Source organism: Centruroides sculpturatus, unplaced genomic scaffold, assembly GCF_000671375.1.
Source record: "Centruroides sculpturatus isolate CEXI.00-Female unplaced genomic scaffold, Cexi_2.0 scaffold1424, whole genome shotgun sequence".
Lineage (NCBI taxonomy): Eukaryota > Metazoa > Arthropoda > Arachnida > Scorpiones > Buthidae > Centruroides > Centruroides sculpturatus.
Genome location: NW_019385601.1, coordinates 18,390 through 45,677, shown reverse-complemented (window position 1 = coordinate 45,677; position 27,288 = coordinate 18,390). Strand labels below are relative to the sequence as shown.

Here is a 27,288-nt window from a genome sequence, read left to right as displayed (position 1 = left end):
CCTTTCACTCTCTCTAATTATCATTGTTTCAAGGTTTGCTATAATAATCACGTGTAATAAAGTTAACGAGCTGAAAAATTTATTGCGTAAACAAACCAAAACACAAGTTCGAGGTCGAATAATTAAAAGAAAAAGACATTTTAAAGTAGCGAGTTAGGTTTTTTTTTTCCACCGGTCTTTTCCGTCCCGGATTTAATAGAAACATTCGGCTTAAGCTACTGTGTCAAATAATGTCCTACTAGAACCGTGCTATAACAACCGGTCTTGTCCTCTGTAAAATTTGGCCTTAGGTAGACCAAGTTTTTAGATCGAGGACGTGGCAATATACCCGGTTAATCTAGAATAAAAATAGATCTTGTCTGGTGTCGCCTTGTCTCCACACTTTTTATCCAAGAGTTTTCGTGGAAAAATTCTCGGCACTGTGTTACTTCTATAACAGCGATTCAGAATTATGAAATTTTTTTTTTTTCCTTTTTACTTTGGGTTCTAAAGATCCGAATGGATTATTATTATTATTTTTTCATAAATGGGATTTCGTCGTTCGTTTTTTTTTTTTAGGGTGCAAACGGAATTCAATGGGCAGGAAGGGCGTCGACAATGCTAGAGGATGGAATTCGACATGGCTAAATGTACGTGTTGGCTACAAAATTGTACAGATAGATCATGTTCCAACGAGTATAAAAAGAAACAGGTTTTTATGGAAAACGTTGTTTAATCGTGATTACATAAAAATTACAAAAATTATGTACAAGAAAATCTGCAGATATACACACAAAAAATGCTTATTCATATTTATATAACAAATTGATTTGAAGACAGAGGAATATTTACGCGAACATTCGTTGTTATTCATTAAATTTCATTATAGTTATCGCCTTGGATATTTTAAAAACCGAAATATTTTTTTTAAATGATTTTTATCTAGTTAGATTCTTAAAATAAAATGTTATTAGTGATATTAAAATATAAACACCCATATAAGCATGTTACACGATTTTATAAATGGAATGATTGACACTTCTGTTGGCCGGATTGGTAAGGGCCCACTTTCGAGATAACTCCATGAGATGCCCTGTTCGGCTGTCCCTGAGAAAGGAATCATTTCATTCCAGTACTTGATTAATGGTTAGAAATGGATACTTTGGGACTAAATATATTCATATATATTTTTTTTAATTTTGGCAAATTCTATTGCCAAAAGTCAGTTGTTAAATTTGTAAAATGGCTTTAAGTATACTTTCTCTCTTGCTTTTTTTTTTTTTTTAATAAGAGGAATAAATTGAAGGTAGTCTAAACTCTACGCATTGGTCTTGTTGATTCTAAAACGTTATGAAGATTGTTTTCATTAAATAATAAATCGTTTTAAAAACTTTTTCGCAAATTCAGCAATAAGTGCTTTTTTTCAACGTTTTCGTGTAAAAATTATAAAATTTTACAATATAGCTGCGTTTGAAAATGGCAGCGTGTCTCCGTTTCGTAAACGATTCCAGCTCCAACCACACTCTAATTTGCTCCGGTTTTTCTCTTTAAAGCTTAATCATTCACGATTTATAATGGGTATGTTACGCTTGTCGTGTGAAAAGCCGTCCAACTTAATATTTTTACAGATGTCAAATTGAGCAAAGTCGGTTCAAACCAGATCTCCCTAGGGAGACAGACAACTTGACATAAAAGTCATTGTTCGTCCGTATAAAATCAGTTACAAGACGGTTGTAATTTCGGAAGAGAGGGATCCTTGGATGGAACATCGCCCGATGAAGTGATGATTATTGTTTTGGTGTATCCTCCTCCCGGTGTCCTTACGGTATATTCCTGAGATGTGTCTTTCTGTTTCCATAAAGGAGCGTTATCTTCTTCGTATAATCCCGCTTGTTTCCACAGAGGTGCTTCTTTTGTTTCGGAGAGTTCGGAAGACATCTCTAATCCGGTATTATAATGACTGGTTGATGTATCACTTTCGTTTCCGTTAATAGTCTGTTTACTGTTCTGTTCGTCTGTATAGCTCCACGATTCGAATTCGATCTCGGCATCAGTTTTAGAAGCGTCTGGATTTAAATTAGTATATACACCGGTAGCTTTTGCTTGCTTTAATAAAAACTGTTTATGGGACATCATAATGTTGTCCAATTCTTTTTCGCTGATTTCTATCACTTCTTTCTGCTGCGAGGATGGTTGATAAGACTGCAGTACAACTGGCGGAGAAGGATGTTCTCTCTTTTCTAACTGTTTAATGACGGGTGGAATCACCGGAATTTCTATGGATATCGCACTGTCTGTATGGTTTTTTCCTAATTTGTGTTCATTTTCGCGAGGTACACCATTCTGATTATGTTCTTGATTTAATTTCAAATCAGTCGTTAATAAAGTATCGGCCTGAATGACTTTCTTTATTGGTGTTGAGGTAATGGTTTTTGTTTCGTTATCACTAGATATAGAAAGACTCGGGGAATGACTGGCTGTGGAAGGCTCCGAAGCAGTTTCGAATTCAACGTCGTTTTTCTGTGAATCATTAAATATTTCGCTTTGACATTCGGTTGAACTCATATTAATTTGCTTATCGCCAACATTCCATTTCTTTAGATCGTTTTCTATGGATCCGTTCTGTTCGGTCGAGACGTCTGTACTGTCACTCCTATCGAAATCTGGTGGTTTCAAAATCTTTTTCTGTTGCACTAGATTGGAATCTGGAATGGAATCTTGTTTCAGATCCAACGATACCGCTCTTTCTAATAGCGTTGGTGATTTTTTCGTACTTATTTCTTCTAATTTAGTAAGATCTCCCAGCGAGGAAGATTTGCGTTTGGGTTCTTCGGGTATACCTAACTCTAAGGAATCGTTCGAAACATCGGAGTGACTTCCGATGTCGTCGTGCAAACTTTCTGTATCCAAACTATCATTTTCTCCCCCATCTTTTAGTTTTTTTATTTGTGGTATATCGCAGGTTTCTTTAGAGTTATTCGATTTATCGAGTTTCGAATTTTTACAGTCAAGTTCATCCGAATCCACTTGATGAATTTGTGCTATGGTTTCTGCAGAATTACCGTGGGGTGGTTTGGGTGGCGCAGGTGCTTTTCTTTTCCCGGGTGTTCCACCTCTACGTGGATACGGTTGAGGAGGTTTATCGTCCTCCTTATCTGAATCATATTTATCATTCTCTTCCGAATGGGTCAAAGTTATTTTGACATCTTCTGGAGAGACTAAGTTGGAATTTTTCGATTCTTCTTCGTCTTTTGGAACGTTATCGTCTTGAACTTTACAAGAATCCGTATCTTCTATAAACTCCAATTTCGAATCGGATGAAAGTGACTTTTGTAAAGTTTCTTCCGCAAGTACCGCTAGTGCCTCTTCATCTAGGGAACCCGTGGAAATTAAAGCTGCTGCCGATCTATCAGCTTCTTCGGGTAGACTGTCGGCATTTCTTAAATATGGTCTGTTGGGTTTTTGATTGGTTGTCAAACCAATACTCTGAGATCTCTTGGGCGCCAGTTCTTGATTGGGATAAGTCTCTTTTCCAATTTGTGTCAAGTCATCTATAGACTGACTACGATATAAAGGATGAAACAATCTCTGTCCTCCGGAACGAAAACTTACAGATCCTAGGCGTTTACCCGGGGAAGTGGGCATTACTTGTGATTTTTCGGTAGCTTTGGCCAATTCTAAGTGAACATTATAAGGGGAAGCGTAACTCAAAATAGTTAAAGCGTCCTCGTATACCATATTATTGAAAGATACGGTCACGCTCAGAATGCGGTCTCCTATAATAAAACGAGAAATTATGTGTTAGAATGCGTAGAAGCAAGTAGAATAAAGAAAAGAATGGTACGTGTTTTCTACCAGCTCTAATCTTTCCGGATTCGCTGGCCGGTCCGTGATGCAGAACGTCTTTGACAAAAATTCCATCTCTCATATTACCACAGATATTGAAACCTAAACCGGTAAAATCGTGTCCTCTTAAAGGTACCGTTATTCGTTCCGGTTCCTACAAAAGAATATTTATAATTCATTACATATGCGAAATTCTTATCGAATATCATTTAGCTATCCACAGTAAGAACTTACTACAGCCAAATAAGAATCATCTCGACTTCTTTGTTTCTTCACTCCGTGGAATACTGAAGAGAAAGGATGATTTTTAGCTAATTTCAACTTTTTATTTTTTGGAGGAAATACCTAGAAAAAATATTTTACGCTATAAATTTTATTTATTTTATAAGTTAATATAATTAAAGAAAAAATTTACTTTAAAAAAAAAAAGTCTATTAAGCAGTGAAATTAATCAATATGCTGTAATGTTCCCGAAGTCAGAGTGAATTGATGATACAGTCATTGGAGATAAATGATAGAATTAATACAAAAAAAAATAATGGAATTAGAAGCAGTAAATGTATTAAAATATATTTAAACGTTTCAAAAGATATAATGAACGTGTAAGAGGAAATTTAACGTTTAAATAACATTTAACTTTTTAGATCGATAAGAGACAGAAGGAAAAACATTTAAGAAAAGAATTACGGGGAAGATAGACCCGCGTATTGACCATAAAAAAAGGGAAATTTTGATTTGTTTTCGTTCCAAAAGAGGAAGAAAAAATATATAACGGATGAGATATGAGATTAAGTTACCCATTCAATTTAAAAATTGGCAGATCAAAAAGAACATTTGTAGAAAGATTGTAAACGTTCCAAGTATCAGAACCGAACAAAGGAAATATTCGGAAAATATAAAAGTTTCCAAAGTCTGGATTATAAATATTAAACATTGGACGGTAACGTTCGACCTTATTTAATTAAATTGGGCCTATTTTTTTTTTTAATTAGAATCGGTAGTTCGTTACGATTTAATCTAAAGGAATTTACGATCAGATATATCGAAACTTTAATCGAGAAAGCATTTTAAGATAATCGACTGTCCTCGTTTCCATTCATAATAAATTATATTGCCGAGAAGCACCTTACTCTAATTATAGAAACTAAAACAGAATAATTAAGTTAACAGAATGCGTCCGACTTAAGATTAAGGTCAAAACCCTCGTCATTGAGAAGCGATATCAATTTGCCTGAAGAGTTTTCAGGATAAGGAAAACTTTTAAGTCGACTTCTCAAAATTAATTTAATCGAGTATCGATCGACGTCTACGTGCGAGAAGAGAATATATATATATATTTTTTAGAACTTTTTAAAGAATAATTGACCGTGTGTTAGGTGGAGAACATTCTGTTATAGAGAAGGCAAAGGTAGTCTTCTCGGTTGGAAAAGGTGAAAGAATGCGTACTGTCAACAATGCCAAGTTTCCGGTACGTGGACTGCATGGTTAGACTTTGTTTATTTGGTAAGATGAATAATGAAATTCGACCCTGAGGGGGGAAGTGTGACGGAGTAAAAGCAACCAAGGAATGAATATGGGACAATCATTATGAGAAACTTACCGTAAAATTTGGCTGGACCACGGTTCCGTTATCCGAAGTTATTCCGGCTTGCCCTGCAAAATAAAACAAATAATAAAAGAATGATAATTTCGATGTATTTTATTTATTTCCCGATATTCGAATCGTGAAAAGCCTTCGAGAGTGATATTGATCGGAGATCTTTGTCACCCGTCAAAAATCAATAACAAAAACTTCGTTCTTATTATAGAAGATAATATATTCGAATAGAAAGTACTCCAACATCCGTTTCGGGTGTTTGTATGACAGGAGATGACGCTATGCGTTTCCCCTATTAGTCACACACCTATCGGAAACTACCGGCTTGATGTGTCATATAGATTTATCTTTCGAAACTGTGGTAAGCCATCTCTTCGAGGTGGTGAAATTTTTCTCAAAACAATTTCTGCCGACAGTTATTAAAATAAATTTGTCACGTGTAACTTGTCATGTGCACCACCGACCATTAAACATTGTGTTCTTGACGGTTTTGATAACAATTTTTCCGTGGCTTCGTATTATTCTAATTTCAATTTTAAAACATCGAATAAAGTTTATAAAATAATAAAAAAAAAAACACTGTTAAATTTCATAGTGATGGTTTTCTTTTTGCAATAGAAAAATATGAATTTGTGTTACTGATACGTTGATACAAGCATGTTTTCATTCGAGTTTGTCATCCGTAAAATTTTGTGGTATCTACGGACACGCTGAATTATTTATAGGATTGTGATATTTACATTAGACGATGGAGTGTTTTTGATGTAAATATTTGCTACATTTATTGTTCTAATAGTGCAAGTACGCACATTAGTTCTTTTAAGAGATATTTTAAACTAAACTCTTGTACACATTTTTTTTTTCTCGTCGTTATTTTATTAGAAAGATTTTACGAATCAAACAGTATAGCCTATACATTATCAGCGCATTAATGTTTTTCTGTAAACAATATTTGTTCTTGTGGTAAAGCTTTTACGACCCACGTTTGAATTTCTTTTATAAAATATAATAGAGAGGTTGCGGCCGACATTTTCAACGCAAAAACGTGTACGTCGGACGTTCAGCGCCGCTTTCCTGTAAGTCTAGAAGTTTGAAAATGGCGTTTGGAACGTCGAGCATGATTCCACTGACGTTCCAAACGCCATTGTCAAACGTCTAGGCTTACAGGAAAGCGGCGCTGAACGTCCGACGTACACGTTTTTGCGTTGAAAACGTCGGCCGCAACCTCTCTAATAGCTTAACCAATTCGTGTATTCTTTACATACTTTATACGATTCAGAACAAGTTTTATATTTACGTTCTTGTAGATTAAAAAATTTTAATCTTTACTTAAATAATATGCAAATTTAACAGTTTAAAAAGTGGCATGAAAACAGGTCTATTATTCAACAGAAAAGTAAATAACCTATAAAATTTCATTTGAATTCATATCATTCTCTCCCAGTTAAGTTATATTTTTATAGTACGTTTATTAAAATATATTTCAGTTATTTTTATATATTGCAGAGAACACTTTTTTTTTTTTAAAATAAACTTACATCTTGTTTTATTATCCATAACCTTGATTTTTAACATAAATAAACTCTTACTTTTAACACACGAAGCATTTTTTTTTTAATGGTTGAATTCTTTCTTTCATTGTTTTCGTGCCATTAAATTTGAATAATGAGGAATGTTATAAATGCAACAAATACATCGTTTCATACCGGTTATTTGGTTACGTATCGCTTAACTCGGACAGTTGCCTACTTACTCGGATCGGTCCTGAATGAGAGAGATACGGTATGGAAATTTTTACACACAAAATACTTTAATTAAATAGACTATTGTGTCGAAAAATTGAATATAACATCATTCGCACACGACTCTACCATTGTAACTCGCAAATAAAAAAAAAGTTGCATCACAAAATCTGTAATTATGCTATTTCGTTTTTGCTATTTAAACTTAAATATACGTGAAGAAACACGCAGAAATAATTGTCTTAATCACAGTACGACCTATTTAATTTACGTCGCAGCCGATGAATAAAAGATATATTTACGTATACGAGTAAAATCTATGTTATTGTCAATATGTAATTGTCAATATGTAATCGACGAGATCGCCATCTTGTCTAGTTCGAATTTTAAGTCATTTTGTCTGATTGATTAATTCGTTTTATGTAACCGTTACGATATTATTATAGCAACAAAATAAACAATCCGCGCCCCACTTTTAGAAACTATCGTACTAATAGCGAGGATAAATGGAACAGGGGTAAAAGTATGCTCGTAGTATTTTGATTAGTAGACCTATATTATAACAATTGGGTCGTTTAGATTGGTTAGTTAATTAAAAAGAAAATATACGTATATTATATATATATTTAACCTAACAGAAATTCCATGCGGGAGAGGAGTTACACAGGTGGAGTCGAACACGAAGCGGGGACGTAAACAACGTGGACCTTGGAGTGCTTCATACATTAATCAAGTGTCAATACGTGATGTTGTGCGAGTATATTTGCACGCTTAGGAAAACTGAGACAAACTACACGGAAAGTTTTCTAAGTAAATACTTGTTAAAACTCTTGTATGCTCGTTGCAACTCAATGCACTGTCGAACGAGAAAAAGGAGAAATCAATCGTATAATTTTTATCCCGTTTCCGGAGTGTTTCGAAATCGTACGCCCTTTACACGTACCGCCCGTAAATGACATCATCCAGTTATGAAACCTCGTTTCTTACGGTTTGAAAGTTTCTTATGTAGCAGCAATTCTAAGAATGGTAATCTTTTAGTTACACCTGCACCGCGCCAATACCTATTTCAAGGTCGATAACGATGACAGAAAACTAGGAAAATCTATTAAAGACATATAAAGAGTAACAAGATTCCATCGTAAAATAAGATATTTTAACTTTTGAGGACAGAATGAAAGATTGCATTGAATATTTAAAGATTTACGAGAGAAATGTTACTAAGGTGGACAATGTATACTATGTTTTTTTTTTTAAAAAAAAGCATTGCATCTAGCTTAGTCGTTAAGACGAAAGCTAACTCGGCCCGGCCTTGGGACGAAAGAATGTTTATGTTGTATCTGTTATGCCTCGGGGTGTCTTCTTTGGTATGCACGTATCGTTCCAGGGGCGAAAAACAGATTTCTGAATCCAATTCGGTGGCGTTTTATAAGTACAAAAAGCATAACTTTTACGAAGGAAATTATTTGTCACTTGAAAAATGATCCAACGTACTCAATTTTTGGTTAATTGTATCCAGATGTTTCTTGTTATTACATAGGCAAAGGTCGTTGACAAACCCCCCGCTAAACTCTCTTGCTACTGATATTAATTGGAATCCTGTAAGCACCCTATCGATATATAACACGGTTAGAAATGTCCAATTATCGATAGTCTAGCTGCTTTGGTATTTTGGGTACGATCAACTTTTCCTTCGTGGCTTGGAAGAAAAATATATAATAATAATAATAATATGGATCTTTTAAAATTTATTGATAGACTTTTGTATAATTTAAACATGCATAATTAAAGAAGTTCTTATTAAATATTTATGGGAATATAATGACGTCATATCTTTCCCTATAAATTGACCTTGACAGCAACGAAACAGCTGACGTGAGCAAAATGAGTGCCATCGGGAATGCCAAGTACCACCAAAGTGATGGTGCATACCTGGACGCGCGGCTGGGTCGGAGGTCAAGGGTATCCGAAATGGGACGACATTGATCGTCGAAGACGATGAAATGGCGCCTTTGTCCAAAGGAAATTATCTACGATCAGATTCGACTTCATTGATAACAATTTACGTGTCCCTTCTTTTATCGATGTTTAAATTCCTCGTGTTTTCAAGAGAATGGTGGTTTGGTTAGTTTAAATGTCACACAGCATCCAGACTAGAGAGAGTGGAATTTATCCTTCAAACACGTGGCCTGTTTATGTCTTCTATCTCCAAGAAAGCGAGTTAAAGGTGATTAAACTTGAAAAAAAAAGCCTACAATAATTGTTATCCTCATTACAACTTTATTTTGTAATTAAATAATTAATTATGTTTCTACGTATGATGTGTGTTAATCACAAATTTAACTTTTCTAATTGATGTAATAACTAAAGTAAAACGAAAATAATTCTTTTTATTCTTTATCATCAAAGAATTCTGTATAATCTATACTTTGCAATATATTCTGTAGTTTTCTTTTGTTTTTATCCATTCAAAACTATACAATATTATTAAGCGATCATATTTCCATCTTCATTATATTCTTTCTTAAAGTAAGAACCAGAAAAGAAGTTTTATTCTCGTTTAATTAGGATATTGGTAGCCTATCGGTTTCTTTAATAAAGGAAACAAAGGGGAGCAGGAGAATGGTCTATAATTACGTTTCAAACGTTTTCCAATAGTAATTACCATTCAATAGGAAAGAAATCGAACCCTTTGTTTACTATTAGTCAGGGGCCATTTACTGGCAACGGGATGACGAAATAGAACATTTAGATATTAATGGTACTCGCTTCCGATATTTATCAACATTCCGATCAAAGTCACTTATCCTTCAACACGCAATATCTAGTTCCTCCTTGGATATCCGTTCGATATTATCTAACAGGTAAGCATCTGAAAGCTTTAACAATTAAATGCACTCTTTTATTTTCATTACTTCTTTACGAAAAGTACAGAAAATAATCCTCCAAGTTATCATTTCAAACTATTCAACTAGTAAAAGAATCATTGGAAAAAAAACGAGTTTATGACCACAATATTACAAAGAACGCTTTTTCGTACCCAAAAAACCGCATTATATACTAAAAATAAAAAATAAAAAAGTTAATTACTATAGCGAGTCATTTCTAAGAAAGTAATATTCGTTGTCTCTTAACGATTTCTTTTACATTTGATCTTATTTTGACCTTCAAGAGGACCGAGTTGCCGAGAAGACCAAACAAAATGACCTTACTTCACACTCACACACACACACACACTCGTCACCAACTGGAATTTCCTGACTAGGAGCCAAATCCAGAATAAAGCTTTCGACATATGATTGGTATTGTTTTTCTAATGAATTTGCGGTTGCATAACCGCACTTTTTTTTGAAGATAGAGTACGCGCTTTCTTCGTATTACTACTCAACTTGTTCGGTTAACCATTAGGAATTTTTCCATGATCACCAAGATGACGTTCAAAATGAAGCATTCGGAATGAATATTTTAAAATTCTATTAAGCATTTCCATTTTTCTATCATCTTTACTGATTTCACTAGTTTTTTTTTTTTTTTTTTTTTTTACAACGTGGGCTTATCTCTGCCATGTCTGACTCTCGATCAAATAGGTCAATTCCACATTACTGTGTGTTATTAAGTAGGCGTAACAATATTGACACTTGAAAACATCGGAGGAAACAGCTGTTCGTCACTAAAAGGAGGTGAACTTAATAGAACGACCTTGTTTTCTTCTTTAAACATTGTATAATACAAGAAGAATACTAATTACCAGTCGATAATAACTTACCATCCAGATATTTATATAGGTCTATAAAGACCGTGGGTGATACTTGACCTGATTTAAAGTTAAAAGTTGAATAACTAGTGTCTAGTACTCGAATTACGCATATTTTACCGCTAAATATTTTATTAAATGCTTGTATATAATGTATAAAAGTCAATCGATGAACAAAGAGACAGAACGTGATGAGAATGATTCGGAGGAGCAAATTTACAGAGTAAATTTTATTTAAGAAGATAAAATAGAGACGGATCTTTAGTTTAATTTTTTTTTTCTTCTTATTTAACCGTTCGGGCTTGTAGTTAAGATAATTTGATTCTTGATGATAAATCGATCGTGATAATAAATATATATATATTTTTTATGTATCAAGTTTGCCCACTAATTCGCTCGGTTGTTATTAAAGAAATGAAAAACGAGGAGAAGGAATGAACTGAATTTTTCAGCCAGGTTGTTCTTGTTTGTTAACCCTGTTTCTATTTATATATAAAAAAAAAAAAAAATTAAGAGGTAATATCCAACATTTATATGTCTGAAGCGTGATTCGAACTGGGTTTTGGTAATTGACGTAGGCTATAATCCACGTGGAGACTTCTCATGACTCGACAAGGCCGACAATAGATATAATAAATGCGAACGAAATTGATGATGATGATTGATGATGAAATAAAATGATGGATTCGCCATATTCATTGATCGAAAGAGCGGAAGGAACTGATGTTGGGTTCGAAACAGGAGAATTCTCACAATGGAAAAGAAGATCTTTATAATGTAAAAATCAGGCAAAGTAAACAAAGGAAAGCGCTTTAACAGATTATCAATTGGAATAAATTGTTATAATTAAACCAGGATAAGAAAAAAAATATATATTTTAGGTCATGTTTAGTCTAGTTTACTTAATAAAACAAACTAAAATTGTATTATTAATACATTATTATCATCGCATTTATGTAAATAAATCGCTATTTTATCGACTATTTTAATATTTTTTTAGAACGAACATTTTAAAAAAAATAAAAATTTGTCTTTACGAACGATAAACAAAAATTTTATCGCAAGTTTTTTTTTATTATATAAACATGGTGAATTACGAAAAATTAATATAAATATTTGCTTAATACGATTATTTGAGGAAATATATCTATTTATAATTAAATGAATGTGCAAATTTAATTTACCGTGATAGCCTATATAAACTTTAAAAAATTTATATAGGCTATATTATATACAAAATTTTTAAATTTAAGATTGTAAAACTTGTAAAATATCCATTATTTTCATATAAATTGAGATGCTGTTGAAAGGATGATGATGATGATGATGATGATGATTTGATTACCTTTTTCCGCATCATCCACCGTCGCTTTATCCGTTTCGTCGTCTCTGAAATACGGATTATCAAAAGCATATTTACTGTCTAATTCTGGAATTGCTTTTTGAGAGAGATTTTCTTCTTCTACTCCATTTCTTCTGGCTAAAATTATAAACAGAAAAATAAATATTAATCAATTTAATATAATATTTATGTTTGCGTGCCGTAAAACATGCATAAAAGTTAATAAATTAAAAAAAAAAATTAAGTTACAATAGTAGAAAATCCAGTAAACTAAACCATAAAGAGAATAGGAAACATTATACATGTACACAGGAATATTTTAGTTATGTGACTAGGATTGGACTTTAGACAGTTATTTAGATTCATTTTTTTTTTAAATAATTTTAAAAATTAATTGTTTATCGAGACGAAAAATTGTAGAATGATTAGTAAAAATGATAAAGTTTTTCAAGATAGGAATGACTTAATCTTTTCTAAAAGTTGCATACTTCGAACGCTTCGGAGTTCGTCTCTATCATAAATTGTGATGGTAGAAGCGATGTAGGAAAGAAACTTCGACCCGTCGATCTCAACCGGGTCGTCGAAATAGCCCCTAAGCTTCGAAAATGCGTACTTTGCAAAGGAAGTAGGAATAGCTGAAGGTCACAGGTACACGTCATCCACCTTTTGTGACCTAATGTTTGAAGTTTTGTCGTTTCCTGGACTCTTTTATCATCCGCTGCTCTTGTTTAATTCTCNAATATCATAAATTTTCCTCTAAGATACGAAAGAATAACTGTATAACAACTCACATCTAGAAAGCTCCATAATCAATCGAGGAGAATTTCTGTATGAAATCATCCACCTTTTGTGACCTAATGTTTGAAGTTTTGTCGTTTCCTGGACTCTTTTATCATCCGCTGCTCTTGTTTAATTCTCGACAAAAAAAAAAAAAAAAAAAATACACCATAATTTTAAAATCGAAACGTGTACCGTATTTTTAACCTCTATTGTAATTAAAATACTGTAATTACTCTTCTATATAGCTCATTCTTTTAAGTAGACGGATATTTTTCCAATCAATTATCGTAGATAACTGCGCTTCGTAAGATTTTTCTTAATGTTATTGGAGATTTAATTACAGGTTGTACACCGACTTTTCAATGTAATACATTCTTAAAAATATGCACGAAAATCGAACAATAGAGTTGAATAATAGGCCTATATTATGGAGTTCTGTTCTAAGAGAGTTAAAAAAAAGTATTATTATAATATCTGTTATTATGGTAGAGAAGTTTTTCCTCTTTTTTTTTATTTTTGCAATATTCATGATCACCAAGATGACGTTCAAAATGAAGCATTCGGAATGAATATTTTAAAATTCTATTAAGCATTTCCATTTTTCTATCATCTTTACTGATTCGTCTACCAAGGTAAACTTCACTAGTTTTTTTTTTTTTCTTTTTACAACGTGGGCTTATCTCTGCCATGTCTGACTCTCGATCAAATAGGTCAATTCCACATTACTGTGTGTTATTAAGTAGGCGTAACAATATTGACACTTGAAAACATCGGAGGAAACAGCTGTTCGTCACTAAAAGGAGGTGAACTTAATAGAACGACCTTGTTTTCTTCTTTAAACATTGTATAATACAAGAAGAATACTAATTACCAGTCGATAATAACTTACCATCCAGATATTTATATAGGTCTATAAAGACCGTGGGTGATACTTGACCTGATTTAAAGTTAAAAGTTGAATAACTAGTGTCTAGTACTCGAATTACGCATATTTTACCGCTAAATATTTTATTAAATGCTTGTATATAATGTATAAAAGTCAATCGATGAACAAAGAGACAGAACGTGATGAGAATGATTCGGAGGAGCAAATTTACAGAGTAAATTTTATTTAAGAAGATAAAATAGAGACGGATCTTTAGTTTAATTTTTTTTTCTTCTTATTTAACCGTTCGGGCTTGTAGTTAAGATAATTTGATTCTTGATGATAAATCGATCGTGATAATAAATATATATATATTTTTTATGTATCAAGTTTGCCCACTAATTCGCTCGGTTGTTATTAAAGAAATGAAAAACGAGGAGAAGGAATGAACTGAATTTTTCAGCCAGGTTGTTCTTGTTTGTTAACCCTGTTTCTATTTATATATAAAAAAAAAAAAAAATTAAGAGGTAATATCCAACATTTATATGTCTGAAGCGTGATTCGAACGGGGTTTTGGTAATTGACGTAGGCTATAATCCACGTGGAGACTTCTCATGACTCGACAAGGCCGACAATAGATATAATAAATGCGAACGAAATTGATGATGATGATTGATGATGAAATAAAATGATGGATTCGCCATATNTAATCCTGTAAAAGAAAATAAAATAAAATAAGAATTTGATAGAATTTTTTATTAATATGTTCTTTTATTATTTTATTTTACGAATTATATCAGAGCTTTCAAACTTAACTATAATAAATGTGTGCTGCATGATGCACTTCCTTGACCTAAATGCTGATCATTGTGTATAGCATTACATTCGACCACAATAATTCACCATTGTATATGAACTGCTACAACTTTTATGAAATCTTATCGATCTTAGCTCCAATTTTAGATTTACTACATTGATATATTATAGTATACGCTTGTTTATGTCTCTATCGTATTTTAAAACAATGTTTTTATATAATTTTAGATGTAGAATACTTCAAATATTAAATGTAATTTGGCCCAAATTGTTAGCGATTTTATACAAGCGATTTATATATATAAATTGAGAATATTTTATATTACACGTCACTCTTTATACTTACCACGGCATGCATTTAAACATTGAGACCTTGTAGAAAAACTGTTATCGTTTCCACCGCATCCTCCATAAATGAAAAGATGACAAGTTCCCGTCTTGGGATTATAAAAATATTTCGGAAAATACCTATCACACGGTCCAGGTTTTGGTGGCAGATGACATATGGAAGCTGTAATAATTCAATAATAATTTCGTTATTTCATTAACGATATTAAAATAATAAATTAAATAATTATAAAAGCTATATGCGTGTTTGGATGAAGAATGTGAAAGAGTTAATAGGAATTCTATTCTTGAAATTCCATTCATTTAGATCTTAAAACTATTGATCAATCTCACGTGGTTTCAATGTGTCATTCCATTCCATCAATTTGCTTTAATTTTTAATATAAAAAAAAGTACCACTACTAAAACAATATAATTAAAATATTATATTTTAAAATTATTTTTCTCGATATATAAATATTTGTACGTTAATAAAGATGATATAGATAAAATTAAATTTAACAAATTCATCATTAAAAAAAATTTCATTTATCATGTTTTATTTTAAATATTATTAAATAAGATTAATAGTCTATTTAACTGAAGTTCCCATAGACTTGTAGATCTAAAGATCTAACATATAAAAGGCCCTTTTCTTCCACTAAATAATGATACGCGTAGAAATATGAGGCCCTAAACTATAGATTAATAACGTAAGGCCCTAAGTTCAGTTTGTTTAGATTATTTGGAAAAAATGGCCTCCGGGCAAGGCCTTTATTTATATACACAATTAAAGCTGTCCGTGCGATCTGTTTGACCCAGTTTAACTTTGTGGGATTTTCCAATATTTCCGCTTATATTTTTTATCATAATTTCCATAGTTTATACATGGAAAAATTTTTTATTACACTAGTAAGTCTGCAGTTCTTAATTAATAGAATGGAGAGAGAGAGGGGGGAAAGGATACTTTTAACCATGTAAATTTTCGGTAAATTAATTCAATGATCTTGCACGAACAAAGATGGTGATGGGTGAATGATGAGGCACACGCCGACTTGTGTCACGAAAGTGAAAATTTAACAAACGTTACCTTTGACACGGCGTGAACGTCGAATAATTGGCGGCATAAAGTAATTTTCTACGTTATTAAGTAATTAATTTTCGGTATTAAAATATCGGTATTAAAATATTTAATAAACTTTAAAAAAAGAATCACAATATTGATTATATTTTACGAAAATCCGACGATTAGTTTTTGTGAAAAACGAATGGAAAAAAAAGGCGTGATTGTTAGTTACTTAGAGAAAGGTCAGATAAATCACGTTAATTGTCGAACATCTGGTTAGAAATCTTGCAGCTGGATTAGCTTATGGTCTACGATTTTATGTTAGCTTCACCTCAAAACCATTCGGAGCGGTTAAGGGTTATATAATTTATCCCAAAAAGACAAGAATCGGAAGAGATAACAAAGAAGGGATGTCCTTGAAAGAGTCGTCCACACCCACAGAGTCGTACAGGTATGCTACTTCAGTCACGTTCCGACTAAAACTAGGTTTCCTCCCTCCAGAATACATTCCTTACATGGTTGTATTCGAGACGTCTGCATATTTAACCTGGTTATCGAAAATTCAGAATCTTTAAAACACTTAACAAAAGCCAGGGAAAAAAATATTTACTGCTGTAATAATGGCGGCAGGTGTGCATCGACACGTTTCTGTTTAAATTTACAAATAAACAAATAGTCACTCCATTACGAAACACGTAAAAGCTTTCTAGAAACTATATTCCGGGAACGTGTTAAGTTCGTTTTAATTAAACAAACAATTTAATGGCATACAATTGCGAGTGTATAATGATTACATTATTGAATTTCGGAGGTCATTACTATTACAGAAATGCATTGCATAGATACACGATTCACTTACCAAGTAAGCCAAAAAAAAACATGGAAATATTCCTAAATTAGGTTACATAGGAACCGTAAATGATTTGTTTTTCGGTATTTAGAACGGTTCTTGCATTGTTTTATTTTTTTTCTTCTGTCTGTTCGTAATTAATAACGGAATTGTTTATTGTTTGAAATTTATAAACACAATGACGAAAGTATTCGCTGACGAATAATACTTTATTACATTGTTTTGCATAAAAAATTCTTTCCAGCAGAGCAGCGTATCTAAAGGAGAAGAATATATATAAGGAAAAGTATTTTTGAATAGATAAAGCACTACTGAGTTATTGTATAGCCTTTCATCTGTTTCTGACATCTTTGTATATAGCATGTAGTAGTATAACATTATTAGTAAGATTATATTTAAGTGTTTTAACGTTGTCACTTACAAGATATAATACGATATATATGTACAGTACTTACTGACGTTCGAAAGTAATGTATGCTTGGAAAAATGAAACTTTTTGACACTTGCCACAACTTATTTTATACGATAAAGTATGGTTTTAGTTATCGAGAAAGTGCATTTATTACTGGAAGGAAGGATTAAAAACTAATATGGTTTATATTTTATAAATGTTTTTAAGAGGAAATATTAAGAAGAATTTTAATTAATTACTGTTAATGAACTTTTTATCTATTATAATATATATTGAGCTACTGACCCGATTAACATAAAATGTGTGGACACGTGTAGTCGTGGCCAAACGTTTTATCTTTAGTGTTTCCTTTATCGTGTGATATAATAATAATATATATATATATATATATTAAAATAATAAAATTCCATCCAGATAATTCGCTGTCGTATCGATTACAAGCCATTAGCTCGTTTTTCCTGCTTTAATTGAATATCGTATATTCGATGCCAACAATTAATCATCCGGGTAAATAAAATACAAAACTTTTCCTCAAATTCTTAATACCGAATTTTATTATCTACATAAAATTCTAAGTATTTCTATAATTATTAATGATGACTATTATAAAAATAGGTCATGTCTTTAAGAGATATTTTACAAAACAGAATTTTACCTCGTCATCCGTTCTAACTCAAGCGCAACATTCGAAAATGAATGCAATTATTATATTAAAATTTTTAATTTTTTTTATTATTATTATTAATTAATCATGATTTCTAATACAATTCGATTAAATCTATTGATAAATCGGAGTGTGAAATTCCTTTAAAATATTGAAAACAAACAAAAATTTCCACCCGTACCTATCGCAACACTTTTTACAATCGACCTTGGGCCGTTTGTTTGTGTTGCATTTTCACTGATAATAATACGACTGTGAAATTAAAAAAATAAAAAAAAAATTAAACTTTTAGATTTACTATAGTATTATAAAATAATATCATAAATTTTCCTCTAAGATACGAAAGAATAACTGTATAACAACTCACATCTAGAAAGCTCCATAATCAATCGAGGAGAATTTCTGTATGAAATATGACTATTAAAATATTTTCAATTACAGAAAACAAACGTGGCAAGGGGTGGCATTGCGCCAAAATACTAAAATTTCATAGAGATTGTTTACCATTTTTTTTTTTTTTTTAATACGTCACACCGATATTACGTCGTTGAAAATCGTCATCGCGTTACACAAGAATAGATAACGCCCTTCGGGGATAGAGGACCTTTTATACAAGAGGCAGCGCCCCTTTTAGTTTCTTCTAAAGTTTGTTGACGTTGTTATTCCCCCGAGAAAAGCTTACAGATGAAAAAAAAAGCTCACTAACCAGTGTATATGCATGGATATTACCGGAGGCGTACAGGTACAATTTCGACATACCGGAGCATCCATGATACTAAACTTAATTTAGATCCGAAAAATATATTACAAAAAGGCAATTCTTTTTTGTATAATTAGGTCGAAAATATGAAAAATTTTTTATTTTGTTTGGCACACGAATATATATATATATATATATCTATTTTTTTTTTTTTTAAATGGCCTTATAGTTTCCTCTCTCTTTAGACATTTTACGTGGAAAAAAAATCTTTGAGGGGAGGTTGTAGGAAATTCCAAAAGCGTCATTGTCCGATATAACATCATAATGTGATTTATTAAATAGAATTTATCTCCGCACGATACTGTTGATAACCAATTCTAATCTCTTTTTTATCTGTTTATAATCCAACGCCAAAATCTTTGATACCGTCCTGACTGCGAACAATATAACGGATACAATATTTCCGCATGGCAATATAAAACGTACAGTGAACCATTATACACAGAAATGAGGGGAAAAAAACGAATGAAAAGAATATATTTTTGGAAATTAGTTACCTGAATCATCATTTTAGATGCTAAGAAAATATTTTATTAATTAAACCATCGCCATTTTTAATATGCAAACACTTAAGTNGTGTATTCTTTACATACTTTATACGATTCAGAACAAGTTTTATATTTACGTTCTTGTAGATTAAAAAATTTTAATCTTTACTTAAATAATATGCAAATTTAACAGTTTAAAAAGTGGCATGAAAACAGGTCTATTATTCAACAGAAAAGTAAATAACCTATAAAATTTCATTTGAATTCATATCATTCTCTCCCAGTTAAGTTATATTTTTATAGTACGTTTATTAAAATATATTTCAGTTATTTTTATATATTGCAGAGAACACTTTTTTTTTTTGTTTTTGTATCGACATTTTGGAGTTTTTCGCTTGGAATAAAACTCATTGAGACGATAAAATATAATAGGAAAATTATTCTAAACTAAGTTTTCAGAAATACGCGATAAAAGCATTGACAATTGAACGAGTTTGATCTACAGGTAGTAAAGAGAAAACAGGTGTGCAAACTATTAAATAAAAAAAAAGTCCATTCGAGATCTGTGACGGAATAGAAATAGTTGTGTATATGTGTGAGATCGATATTTAACTCAAAAAAAAAAAGAGGAAGAAAGTAGTGGAAAAGAGCCATCGAGATATCATTTAATCCATTTAAGAAAATAAAACAAAAAGGAATAATTAAATAGAATACATACTCTTAATAATTTAAGAGAGCGAAGATTCGAATCTGAGGAAATATATGGCGGCATTAAAAGAAAATGGGCAAGTGGGTAACAAGATCATCACGCAATAACTTGTTAAAAAAAAAAAAAAAACTAGCCTGTGGTTTGTCACTTACCCTACTAAATAACGCGCGGTCATAAATTTGAAAACTGCAATACCCGTAACACATTATTTTCAACCATGTATATATAAAGTTATAATAAATACCTGAACGTTTATTGTAGAAATACCAAACTGCGAAGAGGGCTATTGCAGATGTGATAAGTGTCACCGCAATTGTAGCCAAGACAATTCCGGCGATACCTCCTGTACTATAACACACGTCGCCTTCAGCGGCAGTTGCAGCATCCATTAAGAGAAAAACGCTAAACAGGACACTAAACCGATACATTTGAAAAGTTTGTAGGTTGCTACACCCGCATTGTACAAAGTGACATCTGCTTACACCAAAGTACAAGCTCGACTGGTTACTGCTATCACCTATGCATTTCGCAGTTGTGTGTGTGTGTGTGTGTGCGTGCGTGTGTATGGGGGATTCAATTGGTGTCGACCCTCCTCTCAGCGCCATCTGCCGCATAAAATTTTATGTGTCGAAGATTTTCAAATTATGCAATAGAATAGTGTGACGTCACGGAAAATAGAACCTTTTTTTTGTACACTTCGATTGTTGTAATTTTGTACTAAATTCGTACTTATACACTTCTAAGAAATTCTTTATTTTAAGTTAAATATAAATAATTTTTGTGTAATTTTATAATGAAAAAATTCGGGTCAACTTGTTATTATTATTATTATTTTTTTTAAATCAGTTCTTCGAGAAGTGCAATATACAATTTTTCCTACTAGAACTAAATAGTATACAATATAAAAATATTCACGTATACCAATCAATAAATAATTATTTCATAATATATGCAATAGAATAATCTTCCAGGAAATCAATTTTCTGTAATCGCAAGATTTATCTTTCCTTTAATAAAAAAATAAATAAATTTATTCATTGTTTAAAGTCTTTTCCTGCCAAATTTCTTTCGAGTCGAATGAATTTTTACTAAATGTATATTATTTTATCGCCAAATTCCTCACACTCGGGCATTTTTCTAAGGAAAAGAAAAGAAAAAAAATTGAGAAAAATTGTTAAAATAACTCTAAGAACTACAATTATTATTTAAAAGTTAAAAATAAATTCTTCGGGACGTAGAAAACGGAAATATTTCTTTAAAAAAAAATCCTTGAAGTAAGCAGAGATTCGATAAAAGATCATCCACAACGATGGTTAAGCTATTTATCAGAGAGTTTTTTTTGGCCAGGGTGCTTTGTCATTTGTAATGGCCTCCTATCTAGCTAACGTTACGATTGTTACCATCGGGATTTTGCCAGAAAGCGCTATAAATCTAAGTAATTTGTTTCAGAATTAAACATGCTATTTACTAAGAAGATTGAAGCAGGCTTTGTCTTTCCTTCAGAGTGGATGTTTAAATAGCTTCGAGGTCCTTATCGTTAGAATTCCTTCTTCTCTTATCAATACAGGCTTTAAGTGTTGGGTCTTCTATTCGACAACTTCTATTGACATCCATTTGGATGGAGAATAAACAAAAGATCAAATCTATCGAAATGGAATCAATCTTTATATAAAGCTTCGATAGTCCCTTTATCGAAAATACATTTGTCTTCCCAAAAAAGGCGCCGTAATAAATTATTTAAAATGTTTTAATATATGTATCTTGTAGGAGACTATGAAAGAAGTCTGATTTATTAACGAGACATCATTGCTTAGTCGGAAATGCTTTGATATATCTCAATGTAGGTCTTTAAAGTTCGAGTATGGCGGGGTTAGAACTTGCCCCGAGGCGAATCGTAACCCACAATGTACGAGGACATTCGCAATTTCTTCCTATCGTTATTTCTTTCTAAAATTATTTTCTAACTACGGATAATTACTTAAAATGTTTTATTCCATAAATACATTCGAGTAATTTTTTCTTGAATTATCGGAAAAATTGATCGCGAAACAAAAAAAAAAAAAAAAAAAACTTTAATTCTAAAGCTAGTGTGTTTGTTTGAAAATGTCCGANACGATGCTCTACTGTATTTGAGATATTAGTTTTAACAATTTTCAAGACAAGAAGCTCTTTTATGTTTTTATATAAATATATGTAAACAATAAATTCACAAACCTAATTTTTAATTAATACTAAATGATCTGTCATATTATTGGGCTCTTAGATTAGCCTTTTTATAGTCCAATAATGCAGCAGATTATTTGGTATTATGTTTGTATATTTATTCATTACAATTGTATAAAATTTTTATTTTAACAAAAGATATTATTTATCTGGTATTACATGGTTGACATTATTAATAAAATTATTTTAGGTATGTTTTTTTTAATTAGGAATGTAAAATTAAATTTTTTTCTCTTAATAAAATTTTTTCCTTTGTAAAATATTGAGAAAGAAGAAAAATTGTGTTACCCACAAAATTTTCAACTTCTAAATTCAAATAAAACATATTAAAGTATTAACACAAACTATATCATTCATTTCCTTGAATTGCCATATATTTGTGATTTTATTTGGATTTAGATGCAGAAAATTTTATTTAATATTATTTTTTTAAAGAAAATATTCATGTAAGTATGAAAAGAGAGTTTAATTCAAAAAAACTTTTAATTTATTTTTTTATCAGCAAATCAAAAGTAAATTGAATTAGTGAATTTATATTCTTGATTTACATTTCATTGAAAGATATAAGAATTAAAATGATTCATCCATAATGCAATGAAACAGAATATAAAAAATGTAATTTAATAAATACTTTTAGAGAATTCATAATATTGTAATAATTTTATAATTTTTTAAAATTTAAATATTTTGTATAAGATTTTTTAGTTTTTAAAAATATAAGTTCTTTCTTATTGCTATTATATATTCCTGATTTTATTGTGAACAATATCCATAAGAAAATTTTATCAAAGTTTTTCTATATTCTTTAAAATATTTTATAGAAGACAAAAATGTTTTTGTAATTATTATTATTTTAAAACAAAAGAAAAGAAAACTCAAACTGGAAACTTCAAAATATCAAAAGGACTTTCCAGTAACAATGTATAGGTTATTACACTTTGATGGTAACTGTTTCAAAATAGCCTGCAAATGAATATTATATAATTGTTAAACTTTTTTTTAACCTTTCTTTGTTAATACTTTTATATTTTTTACGTTTTGTATTTTATTTTGTTGTACTTTAGTCATAATTTTTTATATTTTACCAGTAATTGGGATTTTAATGCTAATTAGGGGGAGGAAATCTATTGACAAAAGACTTTTTCTAATGTGATTGAAATGAATATAAATAAGAAATATAAAATTTAATGATTAGACAAACATTCTTAACTGATTTACATTTCGAAAACATTTGTCTAATCATTAAATGTTGTTGGTGGAAAGAAATAAGATTGCCTTTTTTGATATTTTATAACAAGATGATTCAGAAAAATTTTTCAGAATGTTTCTTACAAAATTTTATTTTCAAAAATAAATTAGTATAGATTTATACTATAAGTTAACAGAATACAATATATGTATATGAACCAATAAATATTATTTTTGTATGTGTTTCTTATTTAAAAGTATTCTGAAAAGTAAATCGTATTAATGAGAATTGTTTTCTATTATTTATTTAATTCAAAAATATTAATACATATACCACAAAAACTAAAAGTTTTTTCTTTTAGTCCAAAAAATGTTTATGCAAAGTATAAGTTTTTAGTCAAACAAATATCACTTACTAAAGAGAAGCTATCCCATTGTAAAGAGATGGAATGAATGTACAAATTTATAGTAGTTTTTGTTTTGCATGTTTGATTTCTAATTAAAAACATTAAAATTTAGCATTAAAGAAAACATTGTACAACCATATCCTGATATTTGAACTCTCTATATCCAAATTCCTGCTATAATGAACGATGTTCTTTAGTATCATTCTAATATCCAAATCAAATAATTTCAGCATTATAAAGTTTTCCATAGTACATTGAGAAAAATTCAAAATCTGTATTAGTGAAAGTAGGAAGTAATGACTCATTCCATTTCCAGTATCCATTTTTATTTGTTTCATTAGTGTCGTATCTGTGTTTTGCTGTTATTGTGCATTTAGTGACTTTTATAACTAAATGTCGGTACAGTCTTGTGAACTTATTCTTAACAGTTCAGTACAGTATGCTACTTTTGTAGTTCTGTTTTTATACAGTAATATTTTAATTTAAAATATACAGTATCATTAGGTAACAGTACATATTTCTGTGTATTAAAGAAAATGAAGTTCTTATACAATTTCTAATAGTGGTAATGAACAAATTTATTGCATTATTGCTTACAAACATATTCTTTAATTAATGATCTCATTAAGTGGTTTGGTAGTGGTAATTGGGTTTTTAATCTTTAATGTCATGCTAAAACATGAACTGATAGGTAAATAGCATTATTTTATTTTATTTTATTTTTCAGTGTTTCATTGTCGTTTTGAGAAATTAGTTGTTTATTGTTATATGCCAGGAATGAGTTAAAATTTTTCCCATAAGAAATGATGAATTCTGAATTTCTGATATTTGAAATTTGCATGATAAATCAGATATTGTAGAAACAAAGATGACATTTTATCTTATACAGCACAACACTAACAATCCATAGCAATAGTTAAAAGATTTCAAACTGAAGATGTAAAATTAATGAATGTTTTTTTATTTTTTACAGACCATAGTATCTACTACACAATTTTATTGTGTAGTAGTATTCAATTCTACAAGTTCTCACAGAGCAGTCACTTTCTATTTTATGTAGTAATATTTTCATATATATATATATATAAAATGTAATTACATAAAATGAAAAGTAAAGTTTTTCCAAGTTTTATGTTTTGAAATATTGTTACTCTGTCATGAATGATGAAAGAGATACAGATATAATAATCAAAAGAGTATTATGAAAATTTTTTAATTTATTATTTTTACTTTTATTTGTCTATTATATAATCTTCTAGCATTCATTTGTTTTTAATTCTTTCATATTTGAATAATAGTTGTAAAAATATTCTTATAAATTTAGTTCAATTTTTTTCTCAATTTAATAACACAGCATATTTACACTTTTATAATTTATTTATTGTATTTATTTATTGTATTTAATTCATTTGATTAATCTTGTTGTAGAAATTGATTTTTTTTATTTCTGTCAACATTGAAGAATATTATTTGATGAAATTTCAAGCGGATTTTTTTAACATGAATTGAGATTTTAAGTTAAGAGTTATATGTATTTAGATATAATATTATATACTATAACTTATGTGATAATGGTTTACAGTGTTTATATGCAAGTTATGTATCAAAGTTATACTCACTTTTAAATAAGTGCATACAAGTAATTTTCAATATTAATTTTTGTTCATTTTTTTTATTTTTGACTCTTTCACCCTGTGAGTGTTAAGAGAGGCTTTTAATCATAGCCATTGTGGGTTTGGCCAGGCCCACAATGGGGGATGGACAGGATCTGACATATCTGGGACTCAATTAATACACAATCCCCACAAAGCACTTTAACTTGCTGAGATTATTTATTTTTATACAAACTAACATTTTCAATGTATTCTTTTAACTTATTCTATTCTATATAACTTTTGGAATGACAGTTACAAAGTGTTATCTGGGATTCACCCACCACCTTTGAAAAGTGAACTTCATCTGGCCACTTATTCATTAATTATTTCCAATAAGTATTCATGTCTAAAAGAAAATGCACTATTTTAAAATAACTTTGCCATTTTATTATGTAACCAAAATGTGATCATTAGTATAGATTAAAGTGTATTGAACTTAATTTTTTAATTTGGTTAGTAAAAATTTTATTATAAAGTTTGTTAATTAATTATTAATAGAAAATTAGTTATAAAATTGATATTTTATGCTATATTAATTAAATTTAATAATAATTTTAAAAAGTCTAAATTTTAAATTAGTGTTGCATAATTAAAATATATCTTTAACTTCACATTATTACTTTAATATAAAATCATAATAGTTATTAAATAAATTTTAAATTAATATTTTGAAATTATTGTTTGCATTTAAAATTTTTTTCTTTTCAGAGCATCTTGTTTAAAAGAGACATGTAGAATAGTTCCTTGTAAATTGAAATCATATATGATATTAATACAGAGCCCAGCATTGTTATTACAAGCAAAACTTATAGATGACAGTCGTACCTTGAATTTCAAAATAGCTGAATTCATCAATATATTTCAAGTAATATAATTCAAAGCTTAATAGATACATTATTATTATTAAACAGTAATTTTTATTTTTAAATTTTGATTTTAAATAGAATTCAATTTATAATAATGCATAAGCTGTATGTACTGTACATTACTGTAAAAGCCCAAATTTTGCAAACATTTAGATTTTACTAGTGAGTTATGGTAAATATTAAGATTTCTTTGCAGAGACTATAAAAGTTAGAAATATTGATAGCTAATCACTATTCTGAATGTGAATAAATGATATGTTCAACATCGACAATACTTTATTAGCAATTGTGAAATCCAAAAAAATTCCAAAAAATTTGAAACTTTTTGCAAGTTGTTTGGTAACAAATGCAATCCAAAGTAATAACAAATACAATCGACACAGGTTTGAGATGTCCTCTATAAATTAGTATTGCTACTAGTCAGATATGTTTTGTTACATTGTTTTTTTATGATTTTAAACTTCATTTCACTATCAAAATATCAAAGAATTGCCAAATATCATTAAGACATTTGGAAAACAAAGAAAACGCTTATTATTAATGATAAAAAGTACAGATTTTGTTGAAGCTTGATGGTAGTTTGAACAAATTGTTCTGAAATGGAGACATTTTTAAAGTCAAATTGGAAAACTTTCGCTATATAGTATCCGAATGATATTCTCATTTAATTTTTGCATTTTGGAGAACATAGTTTGCTTTTGAATACCTTATGTTATGTCTAACTGAAGAATATCCTGTGAATATAAGTAAGGTATGTTTGTGCTGCTCTACAAATGGAAACACTGTGAAATCCAAACACATCTGTTCCCAAGGGCTTCGGATAAAAGATTGGTAACTGTATCTTCCTCTTAAATTTTAATTTTTATTTTCAGTACATTTATTACTAGAATAATGAAATTTGTTGTTTACTGTAATTTTGAGTTTCATTGTACAGTTCTATTGTATTCAAGTGTTA

General features: G+C 30.2%; 1 protein-coding gene across 1 annotated transcript; it reads right to left on the bottom strand.

Annotated features, from left to right (window-relative positions):
• Positions 1–1,219: 1,219 nt before the first annotated feature.
• LOC111640485 lies at positions 1,220–20,551 on the bottom strand. The gene is made up of 6 exons (XM_023386490.1): positions 20,239–20,551; positions 12,261–12,395; positions 5,426–5,478; positions 4,060–4,170; positions 3,835–3,979; positions 1,220–3,755 (listed from the first exon to the last, which is right to left on the bottom strand). The coding sequence occupies exons 1-6, from the start codon at positions 20,420–20,422 to the stop codon at positions 1,696–1,698; spliced, it is 2,688 nt and encodes an 895-aa protein (XP_023242258.1). The 5' UTR covers positions 20,423–20,551; the 3' UTR covers positions 1,220–1,695.
• Between the last annotated feature and the right edge of the window lie 6,737 nt (positions 20,552–27,288).

Bases quoted from the DNA above. Each gene is read 5' to 3' on its own strand.
- LOC111640485 (XM_023386490.1), bottom strand. From the start codon at position 20,422: ATGTATCGGTTTAGTGTCCTGTTTAGCGTTTTTCTCTTAATGGATGCT. The intron at 4,171-5,425 runs GTAAGTTTCTCA...TATTTTTTCTAG, and splicing joins TGGTCCAGCCAAATTTTACG to GTATTTCCTCCAAAAAATAA. The intron at 3,756-3,834 runs GTAGAAAACACG...GTTTTATTATAG, and splicing joins ATCCGGAAAGATTAGAGCTG to GAGACCGCATTCTGAGCGTG.